We start from the raw sequence: 25,905 nt of genomic DNA, 5'->3' as shown, positions 1-25,905 counted from the left end.
ACCTGTAACTGTTTCCCCGAGTCCACGCGGCCCAGCTGGCTCACTTCTGCCTGTGGCTTTCTTTCTAAGAGGCCGAGGCAGCACTCTGAGCAGCCCGATCGAATCCTCTCGTCCCGTGTACTTTCACTTTGCGTGTTAAATTCACTTCCTCTTGTGCTAGCGTTTTTGGCTCTGAATTCTCTCTTTGCTGAACTCAAGAACCAAAGCCGGCATTGCCAGTAACGCTGGTAGGTGATGCAGCATACTGCCTAATGTTCCTGGTGGTAATTAATACACTCACTGAAGAGGAAGGCTGTATGGTCTGTAATCGAATTCTCATCCATGCCATCTCCTTGACAGAGATCTTTCTGACCCCTCGTCCTTCCAGAACATCCCATCGTCTCCTAGGGCCCTGTCCGAGTGGCTCATCTAGGACCCATTTTGAATTTACCATGGCGATCGAGTTCTCAAGCATGCACTTCTGTGACCCAAAGAAGAGTGGTGTCGCCTGGCCAGCGTAGATCAGTGGTTGAATGTCAACCTATGAACCTGGAGGTCACGGTTCAATTCCTGGTCAGGGCACATTTTAAAAAAAATGAAGAGTGGTGTTGACTCTTACCTTCCCAAGGGCTGTGGTGAAAGCGGGCAGCCTTTGCCAATTAGGGGCATTTTATTTTATTTATTATTTTTTTAAAATATATTTTCATTGATTTCAGAGAGGAAGGGAGAGAGAAACATCAGTGATGAGAGAGAATCATTGATCGGCTGCCTCCTACACACCCCCAACTGGGGATCGAGCCTGCAACCCGGGCACGTGCCCTTGACTGGAACCGAACCTGGGCTGACACTCTGTCCACGGAGCCAAACCAGTGAGGACAATTAGGTGCATTTTAAACCCATGTCAGGGAGTGGCATTTCAAACTCACTGCTATCCTTGGCAAAGCCTGGCCAAGAGAACCCGTCTTGATGAAAGGGACCTGTAGGGGGCGCAGTCACACTCCCTAATTGGTGTGTGTGCAATGCGGGAGTTTTGTTAAAAGGAAGATTCTGGGTCAGTGTGTGTGTGTGTGTGTGTGTGTGTGTGTGTGTGTGTGTGTGTTATACATTATATACATGAGGCATGTGAATATATACAGAAAATGTGTATATATATATGGCTGAATTATGTGCCCTATTATTACCATAACTGACCTCAAAAATGTTCACTTCACACTAATCTTACTTTACATCTCCACCCTCTCACCCAAACCCTCAGCATTTTAAGGGAAATTCCAGACACCGTAATATTTAAGCTGTAAATATTTCAGGATGGATGCCTAAAAGATAAGGACTAAACACATACACACAAGCATAATCTTTGTTTTCCTCTTAAAAGTTTCCTGCTAAACATCCTATTCTCCTTTAGCTTTGGAAGGAGGACTCGAAACCAGCTCTCTTTTTTCCAGAGGGAGAGGACGATGGCCAGGGGAGGCCAGGGGAGGCCCGGGGGAGGAGGGAGGAGGGAGGAGGGAGGCTGGGGCACAGAGAGGCTGAGGTTAGGAGCACAAAGCCAGCCATCCTGCTGGCATTGCATTGTGTGCTTTTTTCTGCTTCATAACCTGGATCCATACCCATGCAATTTTGAGTTTGAAAAATGCCCATCCCTCCTTTTGTGCCATCTAAGTTGCCTTCCTTTATCAACAGAAGTCTCCTTTGCCGCCTTCAGAAAAATGTCCACTGTGGAGTGCCGCAGTGCAAGGCGTGGGCGGGGGCGGGTTCCGGGGGAAGGCCCTAGCCCCGGGGAGGAGGTTTCGGGGCAGGGCGCTCCCATTCTCAGCCGGGCAGTCTCTGTTCCCCCCGGACTGTGAGTCCTCCAGCTTCCCCAGGACCGTTTCCGTCTGTAAAGGGAGGAGGATGCTCATCTACAAAGGCCGGTAGTAAAGGTCGTTACACGCTTTAATCTCTGCAATAAGTAGTCAGCAAACCAAAGAAAAACACTTTTAGGAAGTGAAAAATCCCAACAAGACGGTCCATCTGCTGTAGGCAGTTAGACGGGTGTGAGCAGAGCAAGGACGATGGGCCTGGTAGGAAGGGCGCCGGGCGGGAGGCCCCAGGTGCCTGGCAAGGGACAGTCAGCGGTAGGGTGGGCCTCGCCCCCAGGGTGACCTTTCCTTCCCTAGCTATCCTGGCCACTGGGTTTAGACCCCCTGACCTTTCCTCCGGGAGATAACATCCAGGCCTCAGTTGTATTGCAGCTCTGGGCCAGATAAGCAACCAAACCAGCCACGCTGATCTCAGGACCAGCTGCATGGAATAGTGACCCCCTGCCCAGGTGCCGGCCAATCAGTGGGGACCACAGCCCTGCAAGGACCCACCTGGAAAACCGCAGGAAATTCTATAGATCTTCCCTGGGAGCTGCCTACAATCTCCGCCCTTAAAGCCAGTAGGAGGGAGGACCCAGTGTGCTCTCCCTCCCGGGAGCGGACCCATACCTTTCCTCTCCCTTCCTCTCCCTTCCTCTCCCTTCCCTTCCCTTCCCTTCCCTTCCCTTCCCTTCCCTTCCCTTCCCTTCCCTTCCCTTCCCTTCCCTCCCCTCCCCTCCCCTCCCCTCCCCTCCCCTCCCCTCCCCTCCCCTCCCCTCCCCTCCCCTCCCCTCCCCTCCCCTTCAGGGATACCGCCCCCCCCCCCACTTTATCATTAGCTTCCTCACTCCCAAGTTCCAAGGGCCCTTCCTTTACCTCCATAACTCGTTTCCTAAGCCCATTTCTTCTAGGAATTACTTCTTGTACTCCTGTGATTTACCCAATAAATGTTCTCTTATAGTTTGGGTCTTGCCTCTGAATTCTTTCCTGACCTGAACCCAAGTAGGGAGGTTGCTAAATCCAGGTTTGGCCTGAGCCCACCGGTCAGACACCCGGTGCCGTTCAGCCGCCGACAATACATCCCCCTGCGAGGGGTGCCCGTCTGCCCTTCGGGGTCTGCCCACCCAGCCCGTGAGAAGGCGGGGCCGGGGGAGGCGGTCTCGGGGCTCAGAGCTGCGCGGGTGGACTTGACGCGGAAAAGTGAATCAGCAGCGGGCGTAGCCGGCCCAGCGCAGGGCTGACTCATTGTGGCCTGGGCGGGCCTAGGCGGGGCGACCCGGGAGCTGGGTGGAAGCGGATTGGACCATTCGGACGTGGGCGGGGCGCCCCAGACCAATTGGGTCTCTAGGTGGGCGTGGCCAGACAGGGAGGGGCGGGGCCGGGTGGGAGGAGTGGACACTAGCTGGGCGGGGTAGTCCGGGCGGGAGCGCCGACCCGGGCCGACTGGGCGGGCTCGGGCTGGGCGGACCCCGACTGGGCGGGCTCGGGCGGGGCGGGCCCCGACTGGGCGGGCTCGGGCGGGGCGGGCCCCTATTGGGCGGGCTTGGGCGGGGCCGAAGCACCCGCGGAGGCCTGAGGCCAGGGAAGGCGGAAGGACTGGGCCAGCCCAGCATCCGAGCGCGGAGCCGCTCCCCCTCGCGCTGCGGCGGGATCCGCGGAGCCCGCGCCCCGACCCCGAGCGGCCGGCGCCATGGGCTCGGCGCTGCTGTGGTTCTGCAACTGGAGCACCCTGGGCGTGTGCGCGGCGCTCAAGCTGCCGCAGATCTCCGCCCTGCTGGCGGCGCGCAGCGCGCGGGGCCTCAGCCTCCCGAGCCTGCTGCTGGAGCTGGCGGGGTAAGCGCCCTGGCGGCCGGGCCTTCCTCCCCCGCCTCTGCCTGCGGGAGCCCCGAGAGCCCGGGGAGGAGGTGGTGGGGTGCGGGGCGAGAGCCCCTGACCGCGGGGAGGGCGCCTCCCGGGCATCGCTGCCCCTCGTGATTTGCTGCCCAGCCTCCTGCGTGGAAGGACCCGAGCGCGCACACCCACGTTGAGATGAGAAACCGGCACCCAGTCAACCATCTCTCACTCCCCCGTGAGTGACGAAAGCGGCTGTGGCCGTGAGCCAGGCCGCTGCACCTGCAGGCTCTCCGGTGCCGTCACCTGTCACCCAGCGGCGTCCGGGTCCCCGCGGCCGCACCTCCACGGTGGTTCGGATCACCCTGGAGCTGAAATCGTTCTCGCCTGGCGAGCGGTCCCTGAGCCGGGGGAGTGTCCGGACACCGCACCCCGCGGGCCTGGGCGATACTGGCGAGCGCAGCGCCACCCGCCGCCGGGAATGACCGCATCCCTCTTCCCCCCCCCCCCCCGCCAGGCGCGGGCCACGCCCCGCTTTGTCTGCGTGACGGGCATCGCAGCGCCCCGGCGAGGTTCGCAGGGCGGACCGGCAGCAGGATGCATCTCCCAGAACCCCTCCTCCAGGGGTCTGACTGAACATCACTCCCAACTCCCCCCCCCCCCCCAGGACCTCGGTTTCCTCGCCTGTAAGATGAGGGGTTGGACTTTTCCGAGGACCCTGGGACTTTAAAACTCCACGTTTGGGGGCGGGGTGGGGCGGATGGGGAGAATGGGGGGGGCTCTTTGGAGGCCGCGGAGGAGGGACACTGGGTTGAAGGGGAGGGCAGAGGCCGCTCCCGGAGATGAAGGTTCACCCATCAGAATCGGGGTGGGGGCCCTGACTCCGTTTCTAAAGACCTACAGGAAGTCGCAGACTAGGAGGACTTGGCCGGGAAGATTCGAATGAGGGGGACAACCTAGAAACCTAGCGGTCTAGCCCCTCGCTCCCCCTTCTCTCCTGCCCACCCCGCTCCCATCTCCCCGGAGGCTCTGAGGGCCTGCCCTGGCACCAGCGCTCCAGGAGGGGCAGCCGTGGGGCACCCCCGGGATCCGGATGGGGATTCCAGTCTGGGAAGGAGGGCGGCGGGGGGTGAGGGGCCCAGCCAATGGGAGGCCTTGTCTGGGAAGGCTTGGCAGAGGGGAGGGCGAGTGACCCTACCCCCCGGGCGGGAAGATGAGTGAACCTGCACCGGGAGGACTGGCAGGTGCCCGTAGAGCCAGGAGCCCGCCCACTCCCTGCCCGGCTTCCGGAGATAAAGGAGGCCAGGGCTTGACCTTCACCCAGCCCCTCCCCTGTCACCTTATCTAACAGTTTCCTGAGCAAAAACCAGCGGTCCGGCAGGGCTGCGGCTCCTCTGGCCCCGGAGCCTGGGGTGGGCGTGGAGCGGGGTGGCTGTGGAGCGGGGTGGCTGGTCTAAGGGTCCGGCAGGGATCATGTGTGGAGGCTGGTGCACAGAGATGCCAGTGAGAGGACTGGGCACAGAGAGGACCCCGAGGCTGCGGGGGATGGGGGTGGGGGCGGACAGACGGCTGCTGTCACTTTTGCTGTTACTGGAACAGCTGTCCAGACAGATTTCCAGCTCTGGGGACAGCAGACCTGTCCATCTCCAATCCTGGTCAGCCCACTGCCCTCCGTAAAAATCATTGTGACCATCCTAACGCCCGTGCGGGTTACACCCAGAACCCAGCCGGGAGGGACGCTCCAAAAACCACAGAGATCATGACCTGAACATTCCACCCTGTGTTCCATCTTCCTCCTCACACCTTCCGGCTGCAGCCACTCTGGGTGCGGCAGGCCTCCCTGTCGGGGCAGCGAGTTCAGGGGTGCCTCCCTCTCCCCAGGTTCCTGGTGTTCCTCCGGTACCAGGTTTACTACGAGTACCCGCTGCTGACCTATCTGGAGTACCCCATTCTCATCGCACAGGGTGAGGCGCCCTCCCCCTCCCCCCTCCTCCCCTCTAGCCCCCCAGCCTCCACCCCTCCAACCCCCCCACCCCCGGCACTGCCCTGGCCCCGCCTCCCCCTCACACGGAGCCTTTCCCCCCAGATTTCATCCTGCTCCTCTGCGTGTTCCGTTTCAACGGGAACGTGTACCGGGCGGCGCCCTACGTCGCCCTGTATCCTTCTGCATCGGAGGGTGGAGATGGAGATCAGGCCCGTTACCCACCGTGCCTTTTTGGTGCCGCTAAAAAGAATCCCAAATGCAGACTCCATGCGAGCCAAGGTCTCCACCGCCCAGAGGTGCCCTCCCCTCCCAGGCCAGGGCGCCCGTGGGGCCAGCTGGCCGCGTGGGAGGTGGATTGGGAGCTCCCTGCTGGGCCTGCTGAGCAGAAGCCCCCCTGCTACCAGGTCTAACTTTTCTTTAGGGGGAGATGTCCCCACAGAATCTAAGTTACGTGATGAGAATGTCTGACATTAACGCAGTGTGGCTGACACACCTGGTCACCTGTTAGCTTGCTCAAGGTCAAGGTCAGGCCCCTCGTGCAAACTTCAGGAGGGTCTCAGCGGGGGTGCGGTCCTCACACAGACACATCCCATCTTCCGTGAGCCAGGTCCTGGCTTTCAACTCTTTGTAAAAACTCCCTCTCTTGTTGACTTTCACACCTTAAAGGGCCAGGCAAGCCTTTTGATTGGCAGTCAGTTAAACCTGCCACACCTGGGACTTGTGACCTGGTCTTTCCCAGAGAGGAGAGGGGGAGGTGCTGCCGGCCTGTCTGCCCCGAGTGCCTTGAGCCTGCTCCGCCTCGGCAGCCCTGGCCATGGCCCATACCCCCTCTAAGCTGCTGCTGTGAGATGGGACAACGATGCCTCTTTAGGGTTTTTGAGGGAACTAGCAAGTCCCGGGAGCACAGGACAGGCTGAGGGCCTGGCACAGTCGTCATGGCTGTTTTTCTAGAAGCCCCTCTGCAGAGTGGAGCTGGGTGTGCTCAGTCCCGACCCTCTGCTGTTTGATCGAGTTTCCCCCTGACTCAGTTTCCCTCTGCAAACCCAGGGATCGCACAGTCCTCCTGCCCTTGGGCACTTCAAGGTTAGCCCCAGCTGTTTAAAGGTTTTTGAGCACAGAGTACTCTGACGTTGAAAAGCGTGGCGTGATTTACTACTTAAATAAAATGCAACAACTCCCCTTTGTGCCAGTGGGGAGGCTGCAGATTCGAAAATGTGGGTGCCCTGGGCACCTCTGGAATGTCAGCGGGATGTTCATCACCGCCTCCTGTCGGCTGTGACATATGGTACCTAAGTAAGTAGGGTTGCCACCTCGGTAATGAATGACTTTCTAGCACAAATATGTCCCAAATATTGCAGGGGACGTAATTACACGAATCAGTTGTTTAGGATCTGAAATTCACATTTAACTGGGTGCCCTGTATTTTTATTTGCTAAATCTGGCCACCCTACAGAAAAGTCATCTCTAGGGTCTCGGTAGTGGCTAGTGTAGGCCAAGTTTTATAAAATGTCTATCAGGGATGAATGGAATGAGGTGCAGTGGTAGAATATTGGACAAAAATTACTGCAAATGTTCTTTTTTAAAACGGAGCCAGCTTTCATCCACCTGGATTCAGGCTGCCTTTCTGGTGTCGCCCAGGTTGCTAGTAGCTAGTCTACTCTTTTAGCACAGAACATTGTCTGTTTCAGTCCCTTCATTTAAATAATGTTCTTAATTACACTCACAGCAACCTGTTGGGTCCCTACAATGAGCCACAAAGCACTGAGTAGGAAGAGGGGGCAAAGAATGTTAAGTCCATTTTGCAGATGAGCAAACCAAGGTGGAGAGACAGGACTGAACTTGCCCGTGGTCACAGCAGAGGTCCCGGCGGTCCACAGGGCCTGGCCACGCCCCTCCAGCTTGTCCAGCTTCCCTAGCTGCGCTGTCTATTCCTCCTGTCCGCCAGCTCTACTGCCCGCTGCTGTCACCCCATTTTCACACAGGGGCTCGTGAAGAGGGGAAAGAGTTTCATGTGACACGGGTTTGCAGGACGTGCCTGCTTTATAATGTTGGCCCCTTGTAAGAGCTGAACTCAGGATATCACACAGGCGACGTCTGCAGGGTTGGGAATGAAACCGGAAGCTAAAATCCCCTGGGAATTCCCAACCCGGCAGCAGGCCGAGCGCTCAGGGCTCTGTGCCTTCTCCCATAAGCCGCTGCTGTGCACTGGACTCCTGGCTCACGGGCACTGGGAGCCGGCCTTGTCTTTTCCAAGTCTACCAAGTTCTCACCGGGGTCTGGGGTAGTTTCCATGGCACCGGCGAGGCTGCCGGAGCCGCCAGGGAAGCCACTTCCTTAACACTCGGTAAGATTTGTGACGTCCTGGTTCCTGCTCACCCTGCAGAAGTGGATCATAGACCTGGCCATGGTGAGTGCCGCCCGAGACAGCAGCCTGCCACTCCCCTCTCCCTGTCACCGGCCCTGCTGAGCACCCGATAGATCAAATGTTCAACCTGCTCATTTCCATCCGCACCGAAGGGCGGTGGGGAGAAGGGGCAGGCTTTCCAGACAGGGAGCCAGTATTCCCACGTCTGTGCTGGGAAGTGTTTTACTTCCCTTTCTGCGCCCTGGAGAACCAGATTGGTACCTGAGCCTAAGTTAAAGAGCTTCCGGTCCGGTTAGTCATTACACATTGGCCACTTCCGCATTCTTTTTGTCCTCCTTGGAAGAGGGTACTGAGCTCTGTACTAGTACTTCTTTCCTTCCTGGTCAAGGGCCCAAATGCGCGTGCTGTGGGAATAGGATGCCAATGGGGGTCAGGTGACCACAGGTCTCTCCAGGTGACAGAGCGGAGGTTTACACCCAGGGGAAGAGAGGGCACAAGTTACTGCCTGCCACACCCAACCCATGCATTTCACCCCTTCCCCCTAACATCTAAGCACCCTTCTTTCTTCCAGTCCCGTCCTGGGTTGGACTCTGTGACAGAGAAACCGGATTGTCCAGGCCTTGGTTATGTCCCCAAAGGAAATGCTCTAGTCCACCCGCAGCTGAAGTGGGTTTGTAGAGGCACTGGGTGGGCGCAGCCAGGCAGCGGGCCAGCAGGTCAGTCTCCTGGCAGGGGTGCAGGGCCTGGTGCGTCACCACGTGGGCTCATTACAGGAGCCAGAAGTCCAGAGGTGACGCCCCAGCCGCTGCTGTGACTCTGTGAGCCTGTAGCTCAAAGTGGCCTGGCCCTCCCTGGGCTCTGAAACACAGTAAAGTCTCTCTCTATTCTTCAGTATCTTATTAAAAATTGATTTCAGAGAGGAAGGGAGAGGGAGATAGAAACATCAATGATGAGAGAATCATGGATCAGCTGCCTCCTGCACGCCCCACACTGGGGATCGAGCCCACAACCCAGGCCTGTGACTAGGGATTGAACCGGTGACCTCTTGGTTCATAGGTTTGATACTCAACCACTGAGCTAAGCCAGCCGGTCTGGGCCTCTATTTTTATTGCGGGGGCGGCGGGGGGGGGGGGGGGGCTGATGAGCCTCCTGGCCAAGCAGTGACTTTTCTCACTCCCATCTTCTCACCAGCTTCAGGCGGCAGGTGCTCACCCAGCAGAGGAGATGGCGGGTTATCACTAACCTGGGTCTTGCCCTGGTATAGATGGGCTATTCGCTCACCTGAAATGGTGGCTTCAAATGGTGGCCTTCCGTCTCTGGTGCTCTTTTCTCACGAGGGGACTCCTAACTTTCTCCCGTTTTACCTGCCACAGAATTTATGTACTTTCATCAGCGCGGCCAGTAAGTTCGCGCAGCTGCAGTGCCTGTGGAAGACGCAGGACTCCGGGGCGGTGAGCGCGCTGACCTGGGGCCTGGCTTCCTACACCAGCGCCAGTAAGAACAGACTCCTGCCACGGTCCTTCCCCGAATCCCGCATCCGCCCCGGGAAGAAGGGGGAGGGGGAGCTCCGCTTCCTTTATTTATAAAATAAGGGGGTAGACTTCAGTGATTTAACATGGATTTTAGTTAGTGGGAGCCTTTCAATGAACCTTTTCAGGGGCGTATTATGTAAATGAGCTTTTCAAAAAATTGGGTTTGGGGTGGGCGAGTGTGAGTTAGCACAGAGCAGAAGGGGAGCTCGGCCGGGGCATGGCTGGCTTTGCTGCTTTATGAAATACTGCGCTAGTGAGGGTTCTGTGCTAGCCAAGTCTTTTCAGGAACAGTGAGCATCAAGTCCTGTCTTTAAAGTGGAAAGACATTCGCTAAATACCAAACTGTCTGAGAAGCGAGTTGGTATTTATTGCCAAAAATCTTCTGTTGCAGCAAGAATAATAACTACCTTAATGACCACCAATGACCTCACAAGTAAGCAAAATATTTTTCTGCCACTTCCTTTTGCAATATGCCTTTTGCCGCCTTCGTTTGTCAATGTCCTTAGCAGGCCACCGGCTCCCTGTGGATGCATGTAGAGGCCAGGCATACACTCCCAGTCTCCGCCAGCCACCGTGTTTGTCCTGAGCATCTCCTTTGTGGTGCCTGGTAGTCCGTTCCTATCTTTGTGGAGCGTCCGCACGGCCAGTGGGAGTGGACAGGAAAGCAGCCACACACTTAGCTACTGAAAAATACTGTGAACTGTGTTTGAAAGAGTAGCATGGGATGGGCACCCGCAGGGAGCCTGCCGGGTTGGAGGAAGCTGGGAAGGTCCGCTTGAAGATGGGTGGCCTGGAGGAGGTGGGAAGAGACTGCTACAAGCAGCAGGGTGAGGTCAGGGGCAGAGGACACAGGCCTGGCCTGGGAGGGTCAGAAGGCGGGACTGCGCGTGGGGTGCCTGAGGAGGGCAGGGAAGGGGGTGTCATGAAGGCCCAGCCCCTCGAACAGCCCACAGCAGCGGAGGCCCTTGAAAGCAGGGGAGGGACAGAATCTTTTGACTCCGTGTCCTTGCTTTTCTTAAAAGGGTTCCTGTGATGGAGAAAACGCGTGGGTTACCCTACGAGTTTTTAACTCCCAAACTGTGCCTGCACAAACATTTTGGGAAGTGTTGACAACAGATGGGGTTTGTCGCGGACAGGACACTGTCGCGCTGAGAGGAAGTGAGGGAGTGAGCGTGCTGTGGTTGAAGCACAAACGTGGGCCAAGAGAGGAAGGGGAAGGAGGCAGGCCTTCCTCACAGGACCCAAGTCCCTGCGTGGAAAGAAGGGCCAAACCATAACCCAACAGAACCGCCTGCCATTGAGAATTAAGTTTAAAGATTGAGAACGTTCTCACGTGTTTTGTGACACCTGTCCCAGAAAGTGATCCCTGCATCTGGAGATGACCTTTGAAAACCCGTTCAGCTCATTAATACCTCATACTAGTAAGCGGCTTACACCAGGCAGACCTCATCAAGTCTTCTTTCCCAGGAGTGCTCCGCCACCAGCACTTTTTTTGAGAGCCATGTTTCCATGGTTACCTCAATATAGACTGGGCTTTGACGTCGTGCATTTTTTCAGGTTGACCTTAAGAGAGTGCTCCACACCTTTCCTTCCCATGCGGTGGTCTGAGACGCCCCTCACTGCCCTCAAGACTTAAAAAAAAATATGACTAAAGGGGAGTGAACAGTTGTAATATTCCTTGTCAGCCAGAGCCAGATTCCTCCAAGTTAAACACTGAAGATGAGAAATTATTATTCATGAAGTTAGGCCAAGTGGCCAATGGTAGTCATGATGGGAAGATCATTTTCCCAGAAATATTTGGAACCACATTTGGGACCAAAGTTGTTCAAAAGTTCTCATGATCTGTAGTTCTAAGTCTCATTTCTTTGAGGGGGAGGGGTGTGTGGAGCTTTATTTAGGCTTTTAGAGCAGGATGATTTTGTTCTCTGGTGTGAAAACAGTATTTAACATATACTTTTTCTCTTCTTGGCTGCCTTCAGTCCTTACACGTTTTGTGGTCACGCTGGCTTTAAACCTGTGGGTGACAGCGACAGTCCTCCGCTACCGGAAGACGGGTGTAAAGGCTGAATGATGGATGCGTAATTCTGACACACAAAGTGGATTTGGAGTAACTGAACCAAAGGAAAGAAGAACTCATTGCTAAATCGAGGTCTTTTATAAATTAGTCAATCATTTCTGAAACTCTGGAGCCAAAGGTATTTTAGACTTGAAAGAGCCATTCAAACACGTGTTTAAAAATGACCCTCCCACCCCCCACTTTACTAGGTCAAGTTGGGACACGGACATCTGCAGTGTTGAGAAGGTTGGTGGTTAATGGAAACCATCCAACAACCATTTTGAGATTGCTTTGCCTCTTAAAAGTCATGATTAAGTTCTCTCCAAAGAGCTGACTCTATTTTTCAGTTTTCAGAATCTTTTAAGAAATAAGTCCTCTCCACAGAAAAAATGAGCATCAAGTGGGTTTTGCTCCGTCAGAAGAGTTGTAATCAATTACTAGGGGTTCACTTTCTGGGACTAGTGTCTAATTGCAACAGATATGACAGGATGGCTTTAATGTATCATAATACAGTATAATACCTGCTTACGTGTCACAAGTCTATCAGGGCAAGCAAAAATATAACTGGCTTGAATTCATATGCCAAAGCAGTCCTTTAACTTCATACTGTGCCTTTAAGTAATTCCTAACAAAATGTACTATTGGATGCAATCTCTGTGATGAAGCAATTCACGTTCTGATTTAAGCACAATGCTGCCTTTTTTTAAAACTGCTTTTAATATATATGTGTGTGGTGTGTGTGTGTGTATTAGTACATATACGCACACATATATATACACACACACACATATATATATATATATATATATATATATATATATATATATATATAATTGATTCTGGAGAGGGAGATGTAGAAACATCAATAATGAGAGAGAATCATTTCACTGATTGGCTGCCTCTTGCATGCCTCCCTCTGGGGATCAAGCCTGCAACCCAGGCATGTGCCCTAACCAGAAATCGAACAGTGACCTCCTGGTTCATAGAACAACGCTCAACCACTGAGTCACACTGGCCGGGCAATGCTGTCATTTTTATAGAGGCCACAGCCATGCAATTAACCATTCTTAGAATTTGGTACAAAATACAGCTTATCTCGACCAGGTTTTGTGTATTGAAAATATATGTAGTAAACGGTATTGCTGAGTTCTGGCAATCCTTATGGATTCTATTCTCATTACAGTATCATTCTAAACATGATAAGATTATTATTATACATGGTATTTTTCTATAAAAGTTTATAAAGCCTAACACTTAAAAAACTCTTTTCCCTCTTATAACTGAATGGCATTATTTTGGTGTGTATATACATATATGCAGTAAGTAAATGATGCTTATTGGATGTTTTGATTTCCTGTGTAAAATAAACTTTCAAATTTTGAAATCTGCTGAGTCTTAAAACTGTTTCAATGTGATTAGTTTTCAGTTATGTAAAGTGCCATTTAAAAATATAGATTGTGGTTAATCCTTTTAGAACGACTGCTTGGGAACAGCAGGAACAGAAACATGGCATCTAAAAATAACATCATTCATTCTGTAGTTCTTAGATTATAGTTGTCACTTTTTAAAAATCCAAGTAAATCCTTTCTCGTGTGCAGTTACAATCTGTTGGCATACATACAAATTGTGACTTTAGTCCAACAAATATTTACACATACTTTTCTTATTAGTACTTTATCATTGTTTAAACAGTGGTTCTCAACCTTCTGGCCCTTTAAATACAGTTCCTTGTATTGTGACCCAACCATAAAATTATTTTCGTTGCTACTTCATAACTGTAACGTTGCTACTGTTATGAAACGTAATGTAACTACCTGATATGCAGGATGGTCTTAGGCGACCCCTGTGAAAGGGCCGTTTGACCGCCAAAGGGGTCGCGACCCACAGGTTGAGAACCGCTGGTTTAAAGTCACTCCTTTAAGAATATGCCCCCTTGGAGGGCAGTCTCCATCCAAGGGAAGGGAATAAACGTTTGAGCCATTTCAGACCCTCCACACCAGTTTCCGAGCTAATCCCACAAGGACCCTGGCAGTAAACCATCTCCATTTTGCAGATGAAGGCACTCAGCTCGGTGAGCGGCCTGGCCCAGGTTAGAGCCAAGCCATGTCCAGGAAAGAACGCACTGATTACCAGAGAAATGCTTCCTGGAAACCACCTGCATCCAAAACGGAAACCATCCCCACATGCCACGATATTTTGAATTTAAAAAAACAACAACTAGCCCTAACCAGTTTGGCTCAGTGGATAGAGCGTCGGCCTGCGGACTGAAGGGTCCCAGGTTCGATTCTGGTCAAGGGCATGTACCTTGGTTGCGGGCACATCCCTAGTAGGGGGTGTGCAGGAGGCAGCTGATCGATGTTTCTCTCTCATCGATGTTTCTAACTCTCCCTCTCCCTTCCTCTCTGTAAAAAATCAATAAAATATATTAAAATAAATAAATAAATAAAAATACAACAACTAAATTTGCAATGAATATTATAAAAATATATTACTCACAATTCGGTTGTTCTTGAATATTTTCGGCTGAAAATTCTCACGAAAAATGATTTTAAAGTTGGTCAGGGCTGCCACTTAGGGAAATTATTTTCTTCCTATAGACGCACGTGGTGTGAGGAAGGCTGGCCGCTTGTGTCTACAGACGCTTATGGTGTACAATGGGTTAAGTTTAGTTATGACTCGTTGGCTATACCCATCTTTTTAGGGAAGGCAAAGTTTGGGAGTAAATTTTAGGTTGCAGCATGCCAGGAGTATTTCACAGGAAAAGTATAAAAATGCTTGTGTCTTAATTATTTATTTTTTAATATAAAAAGCAGGCATAAAATACAATTACATTACTACAAAGATGCAGCAAATTTAAAAGAAAATGAGGGGGATATGATTTTTGTTCAAAGGGGACAGCTGATCAAATATTTGATTATCTAAACCATGCAGTTCAACTTAGTACAACTTCAAACAAAACTCATTATGGGGAAGGGAACCAAGGAGCCGACGCGACGTCCCCCCAGCATAACACCCGGCACTGTCACACAGCGCCCCTCCTCAAAGTGCTTCCCGGGACAGCCACAGCCTTGCCTCTCCCCGCCTGCGGAAGCTGAAGCCCCCCCGGAGGACGGGAGTCAGCAGCAGTGTCAGCGCAGGCGGAGCAGCTCAGGTGGGACTTCCTCCCGTCGCAGTATAGAAACAGGCTTCTTGGAGCAGCTCCACAGGGGCACGTGGTGCCGAGGCCTGGTGGCCACCAGGGTCCTAGACCAGATTAGCAGCAGCCGCAGCACTTCTGCAACGGGGTCTGGCCGCCGAGCGCTCCTCCAGGACCCAGGCAGACAGAACGCGCCTGCGAGCCAGACTCCTGTACCCAGCGTAGGCCAGCTGTAGACACTCACCTACACTTTAGATTGACTGGGACACTTATCCTTTGGCTACAGCATTTTAAATGTTCAGATTAAAAAAATTCTTGCTTCTAGATAACAATTTTTTAAATACTTTTCAAAAATTCACTATACACCAATTTTCAACAGTAATACCAATTTTACTTCTACTTGTCTCACTTATCCCCACGAAAGTACAAAACTCTAAGAAAATCCCAGTATTCACTACTTCTTAGTTCTCAATAGGAGGTATTTATGGCTCTAGGAGAAATCAGGTGTGAGGAAAGAAGCAACTTTTGGTCTTTTATTTATCTTGGAAGCTTTGGAGCCTCCAGAAAAAGAGAAGCTGGCACAAAATCTGGCTGTTACACCAAGTCAGTATCACATTGAGTGAGTGCTGGGAAGAGAACATTTGGGTAGGTGCATGCATCATTCATGTTCGTACATGAAACCAGCAACAGGGTAAAAAGCAAATTCTTACCCAAGGTCAGAATCTTTTATTAAGCACATTTCTGTTAGCTGGACAGCTTTATAAATTCTTATGTCAAACCACATAATGTGAATAATCTCCATGGGAGAGATTTGGTTCACCCCTTAGATTATCTTCCCCCAATCCCCAACAGTCACATTGATCTTCCTTGTATAGTTGCATCACACCATGATTCTCCATATTCTCTAATATATACAGCATTTAAAATTTAAACTTTTGCCATTTTTACTCAAATATTTCAATTATTCATGTGTAAACTTCAAATTATTTTACCTTAATAAAGTTTATTAAAAATATATATATATATACTCTCCAATTCAGAATAATATGATAGAACCTCCCATAGTGTAACAAAATCTTTATATAAAATATTAATTCAGTCTCCTTTTAACAAGTCTAATGAGTGGAAATATTTATTCTATATAAATTTTATATATTTTTCATTTTAAAATCTTACTTTAAAAAAATCTGTGCCCCCAAACCAGGACCGCAGAACACACCTGCGAGGGACCGCCTCCCGCATGCCGCCGAGTTTCAGCACAGACAGCACGAGGGCGTGCAGACCGACACGGGAAGAGTAACGAGATTCCGTTTCAGGACATCGGTAGCCACAGGCCACTCTTCAGTTTCCACAACAGTATCTATAACTAGGGACCTAACTTTAAACATCTCCACACTGACCCCCCAGGGAACAATGAAAAATGTCTTAGTTCCTTCATTGAAATATCAGATGCTGTATTTCAGTATCACACCAAACTGTATGTGTTTATGTATATAGAGACTGATAAAAGACTACACAATTTTTTACCTGATGCTTCTCACTGATGCATACTGTCACAGTAAAAAACAGACTTCTGTGGGATGAGAAATACAGCAGGAATGGTCCTGCATGTGCTGCAATTTTAACAGCATTTAAATAAAAAGTTAAGTGCCTTTGAGGCCACTTCTTCCTAGGCACCAGTTTTCACAACCCAATACTGAAATATTGCCATACACAATTGTGTGGATGAGGGATCACATGTCAATACTTAAAATATATCTAGAGTATATTTTAGTTTTCTTTATATTTGAGATAATTTTTGAATGTTGAGTGTGAAATGTAAAAATAGTCACAAATATCCTTACCAGAAATAAAAACATATCTAGGGTAGTCAGCAAATTCCAAGCAAAGAAAACATTTCATAGTCACACACTAATACTGAGGTCTGTAAAAAGGCTTGGATGGATAATAGATATACATAAAAGATATATTAGTTCTAATACTATCCATTATTGTTTCTATCACCATACTTTAAAAAATTGTTAGACAATCAAAATAGGCCGACATTGATAACTATTATATGTAAAAATAGTGCACTATCTTCTTCTGCAAAGCAAATTTGCATTCTAAGAGTTGGTAAACACTTGTTTTTAATACAGAAAAGGGCTGAGACTTGGAAAAAATTAAATTAAGGCATTCAAAATGGATAAAGTTGCCTATCATGAAGCATTAGGAAACCGATATAATTAAGTTCAAAGTTTCTGTTACAGCAACATGAACATGCAGCTCCATCAGGTCCACACAGATGAGTGTATAACCCCAATGCTATGGCTTTATACAAGTGCATAGTTGCAACTGTAGTAAGTAATGATATCTGATTAATGAGTATAAAAAATAAAGTGGGAAGTTAAAAAACCCTCCTGCAGTATTACAGTACTATATATGTGTATGTACATGTACACACACACACACACACACACACACACAGTATAATGGTCACTTCTTAAAGATGCAGCCTGTATCACTGTAGTGAAATCCGTTCCGATTCTTCCGGCGAACATGCTGGTGAAACCTCTCTGCTGAAGCTGAACAGATGACTCCTTTGACTCTTCTCAACCCTCTGTGCCATGTAGTGTGAGTGTGAGTGACCGCCACGAGAGCTTTATGGAGCTTTTGGAAGAGTTGTGTATGATGTTCTTACTCTATTAACCAATCTCCGCTGGTTCAACCTGTTGTTCCAAAGGAGCCTAGAAAAATCTCTCCAAGATTTATAATTTATATTGCAGGAATAAAGGGAATATGTATGTGTGTGTATCAGTCTCTCAGGAAAATACAGCTTTCAATAAATTTTGGGCCATCGTATTTCAGTCTTGTTTTAACTGGAAGAATAGGATCACCTTGAATAATGACTGCATTCATAGAAAGCAGTTAGCTGCAAAGAAAGGAAAAATAAAGTTAGCTGAGACAGTGAAATAATAAGAGATTGTTAAGCATTCCATGTACACCATTAAGCTAGATAGTCTTCCAACGACAAGTTTTAATACCTAAGTCATGCATAAAACATATTTACCGTGCTACTTTTTTTATTTTTAGGTACATGCAATTATAGTCTTTTTCATATTTTCCATATTGCCTACAAACATGACACACAGTTTTAATACAGTTAACTGACTGTCAGGTTTAGACAATATGTCACTGAATAACTCATGTGAACATAAATTTGACTTGGAGTTTAACTGCTAGCTGCCTCATGTAGCTGAAAGAACAGTGGACTTATGGACCAGGATTTACTTGACTATTTGACCCTTAAAATCTATGAAATGGAAACATACACATTGTAGTAAATAAAATGTTCTTTATATCCTTGTTATAAACAGATCCCCAATATTACCTGATTTAAGTATGTTTTGCAATGTGCTTACTTAGATTAAGGTAGACCTTTTTTTAGTATATGTGCTGCCGAAGTGAGCACAAGGTAGACCTCTTTTTAAATCCATCCCGTGCAAAACATTTAACTCAGGTTAAATTTTCATTCAAATCTACTCCAGCCACTATTAATCAAACTATTTTACATTTTCTAAAAGCACAAGAACTCCCACACCAGATCATTGGCATCCTTCAGCAAGAGAAACATTACATTTCCAAAAAGCAAACATTTCACAGCATCACAAAGAAGCCCAGATCAGAAACAACTATTTCACAGCACTTATTAGACTTACAAAGTTTTAATGGTTTCAATTCTTGCAGTTAGAAAGGAAAGAGGAAGAAGGCAGGGAGGGAAGGAGAGAGGATGGAAGGAGAAAGGAACCTCATGCTATGTTCACAAACTAATACAGTTGTAGAAACTTGAAAACATTGTAAATTGTACTTCTCTGAATATGGCTTCTTTGGAATAAACAGAAAGTACCATATTTAGCTGCTTTTGTTATTTCTACATGTTTTGTTCCTAAGATAAAAAAATTATAATTCCAATTGTATTGAAAAGTATATAGCCAAAAAAGAATCTGAACATAGCATTTCACTTTTCTACTTAACATAAAAATTTGTTAGGAACTTTTTTGAAAACTACTTTTTAAATATGTACTATTAAAAAATTAATAAAATTTCAACAGTAGCAAAAAATAATGAAAACCCAAGTGCAAACCGCATGCGCTACTTGAAAGTTGTAAAATAACTCATTTTTCACTTTTTGATTTACCCCATTTATTTCTTCAGAAATCAAAAACATCGTCATCATCATCACCACCATCAACATCATCAAATGACCAATCCCAGTCTTTAAATGCCAAATCAAGCAATCTGTAATGGGAGGTTTGCAAATTTATACTTTAAGAATACTCTTTAGAAATGGCAGTTTCATAAATTATGATCTAGAAATCACACTTTGAATGTGCATGAGCATGTTCACTTTCCCTCCATCAATAACATAATTAAGATGGAAACAGCCAGGAAATCTTCTTTCTCTTTTATAAAAATGTATATAATCATGTTGACCAGGTATGCTTTCTAGAATACCAGAGAACTGAAGACAAAGATAGGAAGTAGTTTTCAGAATGCAGCTTTCTCCATTCCAGTAGGACCTTATTTGCTCAATGGGTCACCAACAGTTATGCACTCCATAAAAAACTACAGATGAGGGAAAATCCACAGGTATGTAAGCAACACTAGCAACTTATCTTGGCTCAAGAAAATGGACTTACAGCAGAGATATATGTGGTCTTCTTTCCAACCCAATCCAATAATCTAAAATACTGCAATCATCTTTATTTTAAAAATAGGAATAGCTTTTGTTCATGCATCAATTTATATCAAGGAACTCATCTGGTCCCTAAAGTCTCATCTGTGATCACTGTCCTGTGTTCTTAAATTTTAGTATATGTGATTTTGCCAATGCTATTTATAATATATATTCCCAGGACATATCCCAGGAGATTCTGATATAATTGGACTGAACAAAAGGAGGGCAAATATTTGCATTTTAAATTAAATCCCGAGATAAATACTGATGCAGTTGGTTGGCTCTGAGAATCACTGACAGAGCGGGTTGATGGATAATTAGCCTAATTTAAAAGTAAACAAACCAACTCAAATTACTCTATTTAAAAAATGGGCTGAATGCAGAATAATATTTGAAAAACTATACAAACTCCGATATAATTATTCATTTAACAGGTATCACAACCTAACACATACTAACTTTTCTAGGCTTACATAGAAAGCAACTTTTAGCTATGGTTTCGACTCTCCCGCTCAGCAGATGGAGATCAGTAGGCCTTCCTGGGTGTCCACCCAATTTTAGCTATTTTATGAGAAACCTGCACTTTAAATCCTTCCAAACCTTTGAAGTGTGTGCCTTTCAAATTTTAAAAGTATAATCACTAGTTCTTGTAGCAGTGCATGACAAGCACTTCCCTTAAAACCTATCCCTCAACCCCTCGCAGTCATCTAATTCTTGTCATTTCAACTTAAATCTTTCTTTAGCCTGGTTTCTCCCACTGTCAGCTCTTCAGGGCAGGACCTCATCAAGTCTAAACATACCAACCTCTTGTGAAAGACTTCAATCTGAAGAACAAAAGAAAAACTCCTGCAGCAAAACGTACATGGTCCCTTTCAACCTGGCTCAACACTTCCTCTCCAGCACCATTCCCTACCACTCCAATAAAAGACCACAAACACTAAGGAATTCTGACAGTCTAGTCCCTCTGCATATCACATTTTGCCTGAGATTGTCTTTTCCCAGAAAATTACCGATACCCATTTTTTGGACCTCTTTCTTGATGCCTTTAGGCAAAATTCTCCACTCTTTCCTTTGGCCTCCATAATATTAATGAATCTATGATAAACATTTAAGCTTACTGTAAGTATCTGTTTAACTGTCTATCTCATCTACACTAATAAAAGAGAAAAATGGTAATTGGCGTACGACGATACCCTTTTCATTGGCTAATCAGGGCTATATGCAAATTAACTGCCAACTAAGATTGGCAGTTAACTGCCAACAAGATGGCGGTTAATTTGCATATGTAGGCACAATGCAGGGAGGCGAAAGGAAAAGCAGGAAGAAGCCCCTGCCACTGACAGTGATCGGAAACCCAGGGGGGAGCTAAGAGCTGGGGGGCAGGGCAAAGGCGGCCCTGCCCTGCCCCTCAGCCATGATCAGAGAATCAGGCACCTTTGCCGCCCTGGCCAGTGATAGCAGGAAGTAGGGGTGGAGCCAGCGATGGGAGCTGGGCACGGTCGAAGCTGGCAGTCCCAGGAGCTAGGGGTCCCTTGCCTGGGCCTAAAGCAGAGCCCACGATCGCGGGGCCGCTGCAGCTGCGGGTCCCCACTGCCCGGGCCGGACGCCTAGGCCAGAGGCGTTAGGCCTGGGCAGGGGTGGAGCCTGCAACCGCGGGGAGCTGGGGGGTCCCCTGCCTAGGCCTGACACCTCTGCCGGAGGCCTCAGGCCTGGTCAAGGGGCCGATCCGGTGATTGGTGATTGGAGGGTGATGAGGGTCAACTCCTCTGGCTGAGGCATCAGGCCTGGGTGGGGGGCGGAGCCGGGGATTGGGGGGATATGATGGTCCCCTTGCCCAGGCCTGAGGCCTGGGTCAGAGGCGTCAGGCTTGGGCGGGGGGTGGAGCAAGCGATCAGAGGGAGATGGGGGTCCCCTGCCCAGGCATGATTCCTGGGCCAGAGGCCTCAGGCCTGGGCGGGGGCCAGAGCCAGTGATCGGGGGGAGATGGGGGTCCCCTGTCCAAGCCTGACACCTCTGTCAGAGGCGTCAGGCCTGGGCTGGGGGCCGATCCTGCAATTGGAGGGTGATGGGGGTCAACGCCTGAGGGCTCCCAGTATGTGAGAGGGAGCAGGCTGGGCTGAGGGACACTCCCCCCCACACACACACCCAGTGCACGATGCTCCGGGCCCCCTAGTTCATTTAATAATCAATCACTCCAGGCCTGTGAAACTTACTGCCAAAGACCGCTTCAGAAAGGGCACATTTAGTTTTGTGTTCTACCAGCAGAACGTGAGGATCCCCATTTCTTCACACCCTGCCAATACTAAGTTTCTTAACCCATACCAGTTTGGCAGGTGAAAATGACTTTAACATTTTAGTTTTAATTTAAATTTCTTCGCTTAATAACCAGGTTGCACTTTTTCATCTTTATGGCAATGCCTGCATATTCCTCACTAATTTTTATATTCGGAAGAGGCAACCTCCTTTTTCTTAATGATTTCTTTGAGAAATATATATATATAATATTGCAAATAGATGGGTGTTTTTAAAATTTACGAGGCTTTATTTTTGGTTAGTCAATTTGTAGCTTTCTTTTCTTCCTTTGTTTTTATTCTTAGAAAATTCTCCAATCTAAGATCAGATACATTATTTCTTCTAATTCATTTATGGATTTTTTTTGACACATCAAATTGTATATAACCTTATTAACTTTTTCCAAAAAATTACTGTTAATTTTCTGATATTTAGAAATGGAAAAAAAAAAACCCAACAAAGATAATAATGACATAATAGCTCCCTCCACTCCAAGTTTAAAATTGTGTTTGCAATGCCTTACTTCATAAAACTGGAAGAGAATTCTTTTGAGTTTTTGCTTTACCCTTTTCTTTAAGGCTTAAATATTGCATTTTTAACAAAAGATCTTTGGTGGTGTGAAAGGGCCTACTATATGGTGATGGAAGATTTGATTTTGAGGGTGGACACACAGTGCAATATATAGACCTTGCATCATAGAAATCTACACTTGAAACCTGTATGAGCCTATTAACCAATGTCACCCCAATAAATTTATGTTAACAAAAAAAGATCTTTAAAAGAAAACTAATTAAAGAGAAATGGTCCTCAGCAGAGACCAGAATTTTGTGTTTGGCACTCAAACAAATTAGGATCTCCCCAAACTATCTTCATCAAAAGTCAGCACTTTACTCTCAAAATGTGACACCCAAAAAACAAGTGCAAACTGTATGGTTATTCACATAAGACAAGATATATACAATTTTATGAGTTAATGAAGCAATGGAGGCATAGATGTTAAAAACAATGGAAATATTGTTGCAGAGGCATAATAAAAAACAAAATCATATTTTAAATGTGCCCATCTTTACATTTAAAATGTCAGAGTATATTAGATCAAAATTTTTTCACAAAAATACCCTATGCATTTTACAGTCAGTTTTGCTATTAGTTTTATCTACATGCACAGTTGTGAGAGAAAGAAATCCCTATTACTTACTGTTGGCTACGCAAAATGTATTAAAAAATCAATGAAGAATGATTCGAAGGGCAGGGCCAGAACTAAAACAAAACAAAAAGCAACAAAAATCAAAAGTAAAGGTGCCTTCAAATAGACCATGATGCTGAATTGGGGGAGGAGGGGAGAAAAAGGAAAGTCAGTGAACGAGAAACGGTTATGGAAGTGAAGTATGCCTCATTTTGTCTGGAAATTGCTTCTTTATACAAATTAATTCTATGTGTTATCATATGTAGTGACATCATTAACTTGTTCAACAGGACAAAAGAATAAAAAATATAAAAAAAGACTACTGCTCCTACAGTCCTGAAACTAAACCAATTATTTGTCCTTCGAGTCTAAATCATAAAGAAAGATAATACCACCCATCTGGCATGGCTCAGTGGTTGAGTGCCGATCTATAAACCAGGAGGTCACAGTTCAATTACCCATCAGGGCACATGCCTCAGTTGCAGGCTTGATCCCAGTGTGGGAAGCACAGGACGCAACCGATCAATGATTCTCTCTCATCATTGATGTTTCTATCTCTCTCTCCCTCTCCCTTCCTCTCTGAAATCAATAAAATATTTTAAAAAAAGAAAAAGATAATACCAAATCTACCCCATAGGAGTATTTTAAAGATCAAATAAAAGAATACATAGTTAAATTATATATGGAAGCACCTCAAAAGCTGTAGAACATGTTATAGCGTATTAAAATGCCATTAATACTCTAATAGTTCTATAATATTAATACTAGAAATTTAATAGTTTTTAGATGTTTGGTACATGGCACACGGAAATGACCTTGAACGTCTCTGAATTCTTTAAGTTTCTTCAGCTTAATTACTATCATATAATCACTAATTTTGTAATATTTTTAGCATACCTCACATAAAAATTCAACATTTTCACCACTGAAACACCAATTCTACCTTTGTCATTCTAAATTATTTCCTTGTGATATTAGTTTCAAGAAAAGTTTCATATAAGATGTCTGTGGTTAGAATGAAAAGATTTCTGATAGTATAGCCAATGAACATCATTATTTATATACTGAAGGTCCTGTGTTAGGGAACAAAAAGGGTACCTGAAATTAGACACCTGATCTAAGTATAGCCTTTAGCTAACCAACTCTTCATGTTCATTTTAATCAATAGCAACATTATCAATGCTGTATCTAGTAAGACAAGACATGGCTTATTCTGAATAAAGAACTACATTACTATACTGTCGCCATATAAAAGTGGTTCCCCAAAATATTTTTGTGCATTAATGATCCTCTCTGAACTTACGCCATATTCCCAACTCCACCTCAATTACAAGGAATGTCCACTTCATCCATGTTAATATCTGCATTTTAAAGCTGATCTATATTGCTCTTTAAATAAAAGACACATTATTGTTTTAAACTTAAATTTGAATTAAGATTTCAGTCCTACCTCCCAAGTCATCTAATATGAAAGAGGTTTAGAAGTTTGCAATATCAAACACGATGTGCGTACCTGACACTTGGAGCTGTGTGCGCATCCTGTCTACTAAAGCATGAAGTTGGTCAATGTGCTTATCCACCCCTAGAATGCTATGATTATAGACCTAAACATGGCAAAAAATGAGCCCTTTAAATATTTTTGGTTGAGTGTAATATATGTGATTTAGTAAATAAATTTATATTACATTCACCTAAATCAATGAATGAGACATGCATGCTTAAATAGTTTCAAAGATTTGGTATTCCATAATTCATTAAAATATCAAGGAAAAGAAAACTGTAATTAGAAAAATTTGTAGTTTGAATATGAATAGTAAAATATTTCTAAAAATATTTTCATCTTTACCACATTTTTAGCTATTACCTTGGTTTATTCGGGGCAAGCTGTCGACTTGGCCGTCTAATAGACTGGTTCTGTTGTATCTTCATTGAAGTTCTAGGAGATGACCGTGCAAAAGGGTCTGGAGCTGGAGGCTTTTTAGGTATCTTTTTCACCAACCGACTAACCCACTTTTGCTGCTCTTCTGTAGAGTTTGCTAATACCAACAGATTCTTTGCCGTTGAAATATCATAGTAGACTATAAAAATATTTGAAAAAAATTAATGTGTTTAAAATGATATGAACATAAATAATATTGATGGAGCAAGTAATTTACTATTTACCTTTGCAAGGTGCTATAATCTCTTCCTTTTTGTCCATGTGGTCTTTATGACATTTAATATGGCAGCGACGGCATTCCAAAGCAGGAGGAGGTTTGAACATATGCCACAATGGCTTCATACAAGCCTCACAGTTGGTTGGAAAATGATAGAGAGTAGGAATAAATTCATGTCCTTTGTGGCAAATATAATTTGACTTTTCTCCCACTGGCTCCACTGGAAATTCTTGTTCCTTCTTACTTTCTCCTTCATTGGCATACAGAATCTATAAATACCAAAAAGCACAATGAGTGATTTCTAAACAAAAGCTATTTTTTAAATAGTAACAATTCTTATAGCATAAATAAAATAAAATTAACCTAAATTATTCAATAAGAAGAAAATGCACCTGATGTTCTAACATCAGTAGATTCTATCTCATCAAGAGCTTATATGAGAAAAGTCAGTATATAGTCACTTTGGTTAATTTCAAAAGAATCATTCCTGTTCAAATGGTGCCTCTTTTCTTCTCCATGATATCTTACTATGTTCAGCAGTCTTAGCAGAACAGGCTAGCAAGAGGTAAATTTGCACGTGATGGGTGTTAGAAAGTTTTTCTGGGAGGGAGTATTCAAAATAATCACCTGAAGAGATGTGGCAATTACATGACTTGATGCTTTTATGATTTTCAAAAATAGACAACTGGTGATAATTGTAAACACAACTGAAAAGACTTGTGTTTGGAGAGTTAAGGAAGAAAAAAGGAAAAGATATATGATATATTCCAAATAAACATGATAAGCACCAGAAAATAATTTCCCCATAGTACACCAAACATAATGGCTTTT

General features: G+C 46.3%; 2 protein-coding genes across 5 annotated transcripts in view; one reads left to right on the top strand and one right to left on the bottom strand.

Annotated features, from left to right (window-relative positions):
• The first annotated feature begins 3,379 nt into the window (after positions 1-3,379).
• SLC66A3 (solute carrier family 66 member 3) lies at positions 3,380-16,890 on the top strand. 4 transcript variants are annotated; one of them, XM_059660528.1, is made up of 7 exons: positions 3,380-3,653; positions 5,532-5,614; positions 5,737-5,806; positions 7,984-8,041; positions 9,373-9,493; positions 9,923-9,964; positions 15,928-16,890. In XM_059660528.1, exons 1-7 carry the CDS (start codon positions 3,511-3,513, stop codon positions 16,218-16,220), a joined length of 810 nt encoding a protein of 269 aa, XP_059516511.1. In that variant the 5' UTR covers positions 3,380-3,510; the 3' UTR covers positions 16,221-16,890. The 4 variants fall into 4 exon arrangements, with proteins under 4 accessions (XP_059516511.1, XP_059516512.1, XP_059516514.1 ...); XM_059660530.1 differs by lacking the exon at positions 15,928-16,890 and adding an exon at positions 11,511-12,971 and having other exon boundaries at positions 3,387-3,653; XM_059660529.1 differs by lacking the exon at positions 9,923-9,964.
• Positions 15,231-25,905, bottom strand: part of ROCK2 (Rho associated coiled-coil containing protein kinase 2) — a 90,132-nt gene continuing 79,457 nt past the window's right edge. The window contains exons 31-34 of the mRNA XM_059660532.1: positions 25,082-25,343; positions 24,783-24,996; positions 18,901-19,001; positions 15,231-17,634 (exon numbers count right to left, since the gene is read on the bottom strand). Of these exons, the coding sequence (XP_059516515.1) occupies positions 18,914-19,001; positions 24,783-24,996; positions 25,082-25,343 (564 nt within the window). The 3' untranslated portion in view covers positions 15,231-17,634; positions 18,901-18,913. The remainder of the gene's footprint in view (positions 17,635-18,900; positions 19,002-24,782; positions 24,997-25,081; positions 25,344-25,905) is intronic.

Source organism: Myotis daubentonii, chromosome 12, assembly GCF_963259705.1.
Source record: "Myotis daubentonii chromosome 12, mMyoDau2.1, whole genome shotgun sequence".
In the NCBI taxonomy this organism is placed as follows: Eukaryota; Metazoa; Chordata; class Mammalia; order Chiroptera; family Vespertilionidae; genus Myotis; species Myotis daubentonii.
The sequence above is the reverse complement of the archived record's forward strand: the minus strand, read 5'-3'. Positions and strand labels throughout refer to the sequence as shown.

Coding starts and splice junctions, on each gene's coding strand:
- SLC66A3 (XM_059660528.1), top strand. CDS start 3,511: ATGGGCTCGGCGCTGCTGTGGTTCTGCAACTGGAGCACCCTGGGCGTG. Junction 3,654..5,531: donor CTGCTGCTGGAGCTGGCGGG/GTAAGCGCCCTG, acceptor CCCTCTCCCCAG/GTTCCTGGTGTTCCTCCGGT. Junction 5,615..5,736: donor CCCCATTCTCATCGCACAGG/GTGAGGCGCCCT, acceptor CTTTCCCCCCAG/ATTTCATCCTGCTCCTCTGC.